Raw genomic sequence first — 5,314 nt, forward strand, 5'->3', positions numbered from 1 at the left:
AGGCGGCTGCTGGGGCGCGCTCGGCGGCTGCGCTCCAAGGCGCCGGCTGCCATGATTGCGGGCAGCGGGACGCGCGCGCACGCTCGGGCCCGGCTCGGGGACCCGTGGCTGACCGACGGTCCCTGCAATCCCCGCAGCCTGGTGCCCGCAGCCCCGAGCGCGCCGCGGACAGCGGCCAGGCTCTCCGGGCTCGTCCCCGCGGGGAACAGTGTGCGCCGCGGACCTCTCGACGCGGCCCCGGGACAGCGCTCGGGGCCGACAGTGGCAGCGGGCTTCCCCCAGGGTGGAGTTCGCGCATGGGCGACCCCGCGGTGGCTTCCAGGACACTTCGGGCCCCTCGGAGCGAGGGGTGCCCAGAGGGGTGGGAGTCGGGACCCGGCACACGGGAGCCGGCCTGCGGAGGCAGGGGTCAGCGCACGGTGCCGGGAGATGTAAGAGGGGCGCGCAAGGTGCCTGGAGGAGTTGGGTTGGGGGGTTGTTCACGGTGCCCCGGGAGGCGTGGGATGGGCGGGGGCGCGGTGCCCGGAGCCGCTGCCCAGCTCCGAGCGCGCTCTCTTCCTTCCCAGTGGAAACAACTTCCTGCTTCCCCGACTCAGGGCACAGGAGCTGTGGGGAGAAGTTCAAGGCCGCAGCTTTGCTCTCTCGGAGCCCGATGGCGACACTGCTGGCCCCGAGCCACACGGTTCCTTTCCAGGCCCTCCAGGTGGTCGGGACCGGCTGGCCTCTAGGGTCCGGACACGGGTTAGAATGCCAAGGAGGCCGCGGCGTCTTTTCCCGCCCGCTCCACAGAGGCGCCCGAGTGGTTCCCAAACCGCAGAGGGGCCGGCCTGGGCCTCCGGCTCTCGGGGATGGACGCGGACACAGAGTCATTCTTCGGAGACCCGGTCCCCCTGCCCAAGCATGCCCTGGCTCAGAGCCGCATGGAGCTGACCGTCCCCAGACGCCTGCGACGGCCCGTTGGCGGCCAGGGCCCGAGAGAAGCAAGGCCTCCCGGGTCCCATCCCAATGTCTCTCTGTGCTTGTCTCCCCCCAACCCCCCGCCGCCGGCCTTGGCATTCTAACCAGTGTCCCTTGACGTCACATCTCGCCATTTCTGCCAACCAATTGAAACTTGCCCGTTGTCATAAAAATATATATACTTTTTATGCCATTGGTAAATTCAAAAGTTCCTCGTGTGCCCTGCTTCCCAGGAAACTTCATTTCATGTTGGATTAGACTGCCCAGGAGGGCAACGCTGGGCAGGGGCAGCCGGGCAACTCTGCCAGGGCCTCGCTGCCCACTGAGCTGCCTTCCACAGCTCGCTAGACCCCCATGATTGTGGCTGTGAATTGTGCCAGCCACCCTGATACACACACCACTGCCTCCACCCTGTGACACAGAAAATTTGGGGGGAGGGAAGGAAGAACTCAGGGGTATGTTAAGAAACCTTCCCAGTTGCTTTCCTGGGAGTTGGGGCGGTGGGGACTGGAATCTTAGTACAGCATCTTCTTTCTAGAAGCTGAAAGAATTCTAGGGATAGCTTTATTTATTTATTTTTTGCTATGGGAAAACTCAGTTTTAGAAAATGGAGTAGAAATGTTTTCCAATTAATCTTTTCATTGGAATCCAGACTGACTTTCCCTTTCCACAGCTGCCTGGTGGCTTCACTATGGCGTGGGTCGCCCTCTTTTCCTGAGGAAGGTCCTGTGTCTCCCCCTCACCCCCCAGCTCCAAGGGCTGTGGGGCCCAGAACTGGAAGCTCAGGAGCTCTGTGTTTCCCCAGAAAAGGGCACTGCTCTCTCAGCAGCCTGAGTCTCAGACATGCCGTGCCTACCTTCTAGCAATACAGCAGGGGAAATCAATCCTGTCTAGCACTGTGCTTTATAATTTTCTTTCTTCACTATTAAAAATTTCAGCCCCAGATAGGAAGTGTGGGGTAAAAGCACACATTCCCACAGGATGAGTCTGTGCGCAGCAGTGCCCAAAGCCCCACATATGCCCCTGTAGCCCCTCCTAACCCGGCCACACCAAGGCAGAACTCAACCACTAACTGCTCTATAAACTCCTCCTGTACCCCATCGTTACTGTATGGTTCAACTACTTTAAAAAACATGCTACAGATATTTTGTGGTTTAGCAAGTTTAGGGACTCCAGAAGAACAAAAATGCTTTAGAAACTGAGCTGAATGCAGAGATCTAAACATCATAAGCACCAGGCCTTTTAATATGGAATCTTGTTTTTCCAAAATAATGAGCACACCCGGTAACGACCAAATGGGGATTCTGAACATAAATATATGGTTACTATTCTCAATAAAACTGTTCTCAAGGGCAATCTCTAGAAATGATGCATACCTCGGAGATACACGTTCAAGGGAAAAAAGGAAAAAAAAGACCTCATCTAACAACCACACTATAATCTATTTATAATCACGTTCCTAAACACTATAAATATTATAACTAATGTGATATATGTTTTGTGATTAAATGGGTGGATTAAAACATTGAATTTAAAAAGCCACAAAGAAAAAGAGATTATCTTCTATTATGCCACTTACAACTTTTGTTCCATTGGCACAAATACAGATTTGACAACTATATCATTACTGAACGTAGTGACTAAATGCCAGGATATTAGCTTTGTAATTTTCACCTGAGATCATTGTGTAATCATACTGGCTTGCTAACCTTCTTTTTATTAACTGGTTTTTTTTTTCTTGCTCTCACACCGTAATAAGTTAATTTAATGCCTTTTTTCCACTTACAGTTTTTATTTGGTAAAGCAAGAAATCAGATAAGTCAGAACAATATTCAAGAACACACACTTTTTAAAAAAAATTTCCCCCTGTACTTGGCAAGGATTTACATATAATTTGGTTGCAAATGCAGAAATCAAATGCTGCTTTATTCAGCAAAAATCATAGCACTCAGGTAATTCCACTGGATAATATTCAGGTTAGCTTGTTTTTGTCTATTTGCTATCATATTATTCAAAGTAAATAATATTTTTTTAAGTATGCTCAAATTATCAACAAGAAAACCTGGAAAATTTACATTTTCGTTGAGCACTATGATGGACAAGTTTCCAGGAAGAAAAACGTGGTTTTTGCCTGTGGGCCACAGCCATGCCTGAGGTCAGATGTTTGAAAATAAGCTCTAGGAAGGCTGTTGCTGTACTAGGATGTTTACAGTATCAGCTTTATACAGTTATTTTTTTCCTGATTTCTCCCCAGATCTGCCTAATGGGAATGGAGCCGGCAACTTCCTGCTGCCTTGCGTTCTCCGCCAGCCCCTAGCCCACAGTCCAGCCTCAGAAGGCTGAGGGGGGGGTGCTTCGGTTTAGTTTCTTTTTTCTCAACGGATCGACATTTAATAGTTTAAATTTTTCAGTATCCAAGACGTTAGGAGGACTTAGTAAACAGATGCATTTAATCTAATTAAAGCAAGGACAACGAGTGTGAGTGAAAAATTCCATTTTCACTCGGGTTCTGAACACTTAGTTGCACATCCAAGAATAATGATGTTTTTAAAGCCAGCCCAATAAACTTGAGATTGCAAGTTTTCGGTGGCTCCTGGATAAGATGCCACTTCGATCATCCTAGACAATGTGCCTTTTGAGGAGTTGCTCAGCAGCTTTGGGGACTCTGGATAAAGGCAAACCAGGCTTATGATTTTTTTTTCTTTTGCCTTTGTTTCAAAGTAGTTTGCAGGTTTGAGGGTCCATTTTGATAGGCCTGTTTGATAATAACACACGCTCTTACCGCATGATGGGTTTATTTTCACTCTCAGTTATTTATACGCAACCTCCAAGCATCAATCCGCCTTGGACAAACATGCGTTTATAATTTTCATAGAAGTAAAACAGCAAAAGATAATTCAAAGTCAATAGGATCTCAGGCTGGACAAGGAAATGTGAGCAGGCACCCGTGAAAAGGGTTCTTTCCTTCTGACATGATGAAGCATTTTTCAAAATCTTTTGCTTTATTTCACTGTTTTTTGTCAAACTTGGCATTTGTTTACCAGCAACAATAATGAAACTCTGACCAGGGAACGAGCTTGTTTAAGGACAAAAGCATACGCCGGACACTGCCCTAGCGCACCCCACCCCAAACAGCAAACAAAAAAAGCCCAGCATGCTGGCACCATTTTTTTCTATCTTCTTTCCTTTCTTTTTCAATGTAAAGAACATACTTAAGTGTGCCTGCGTCTGTGAGTCATGCACATCGTGCTTTGATGGTGCCAGCTCCACACGCGTGCAATCACATGTCTGGTTCTTAACCTGTGTAAGCAGCGCTTTGCCGCCTTTAACGTGCTTTGGAAGTCTTCACATTCATGTTTCACGTTGCGGTGCCTGCGTATGTATCTCAAAAAGAAGTCTAACGACCCTGAAAGCATTCTTAAAGGGTTAATTATTACTTTTCAATTAAAAGGACCGCATAAAACAACTAGAAGTCTATGACAGGCGTGTGTTCAATCATATAAGAATATATTGTACATAATATTAATAAACACATGCTAGTATGAAAAGTTTCCCCTGAGGAATGAGGAATTACGATTAATGTTTTTCCATTCCAAAGAAGTAACAGCAAAAATCTGAAAATACGTATTAAGGATGACGGGCCAGTATCTCTGATTATATATGCATCTATCAAACGCCAAAGCTAGATTCTTGACTTTAAATGAGGAATGAGAAAAGGCACCAAACTAAATTTTTTTAAAATAAAAATTACCATTCCAGAAGTGGGTGCTGAATTAATTTTAGTCGATCACTTCTATAATTTCTAAAATTGAATAATCAGAAATTGGGAAATTAACATTTTTCTAAAAGTTTATGTGCTACTTATAATTTTATCGTACAGCTCTTCAATGGGCTAGGTAAATTCCTCTAGAATAAACAGAAAGAAAAAAGGAGAAAAAAACTGATTTTGAAGTCAAATGGTTGGTTGTTAAGTTGCAAGGGACTGCAGGAATTTTTACTAAAATCAAGATTTCACAGATTACTTCTTTAAAATTACTACGACAAACTTAAGCTGCCCACAAATGGAACTCATACTGAAATTGGGATTTGGTTTTGGGGGACTGTCAATTACAAGTTGTTTGGAATTTGACCACACTGGTCTTATTTATTGAGAGACTCCCATTTTATTTTTAAAAAATCAAATGTGACTTCACACAACACAGGTGACTAATTTATATATAAAAATAGTTTCATTTTCCTGACTATGTCCAAGTATCCTAGCTTTTAGATCTGGCTAACTTCAAGGTTAAGGTCAGATTTTTCATAGGAACCCTTTCTACAGAAAGAAAAGAAGTGTTAACTTATCACTACAAGACAA

General features: G+C 45.9%; 1 protein-coding gene across 1 annotated transcript in view; it reads left to right on the plus strand.

Moving 5' to 3' along the window:
* Positions 1-5,288, plus strand: part of LOC108514487 (uncharacterized) — a 9,068-nt gene extending 3,780 nt beyond the window's left edge. The window contains exons 2-3 of the mRNA XM_017850744.1: positions 3-449; positions 3,212-5,288. Of these exons, the coding sequence (XP_017706233.1) occupies positions 3-449; positions 3,212-3,274 (510 nt within the window). The 3' untranslated portion in view covers positions 3,275-5,288. The remainder of the gene's footprint in view (positions 1-2; positions 450-3,211) is intronic.
* Positions 5,289-5,314: the final 26 nt, after the last annotated feature.

Source organism: Rhinopithecus bieti, unplaced genomic scaffold (genome assembly GCF_001698545.2).
Source record: "Rhinopithecus bieti isolate Rb0 unplaced genomic scaffold, ASM169854v2 scaffold_32081, whole genome shotgun sequence".
Taxonomy (NCBI): domain Eukaryota; kingdom Metazoa; phylum Chordata; class Mammalia; order Primates; family Cercopithecidae; genus Rhinopithecus; species Rhinopithecus bieti.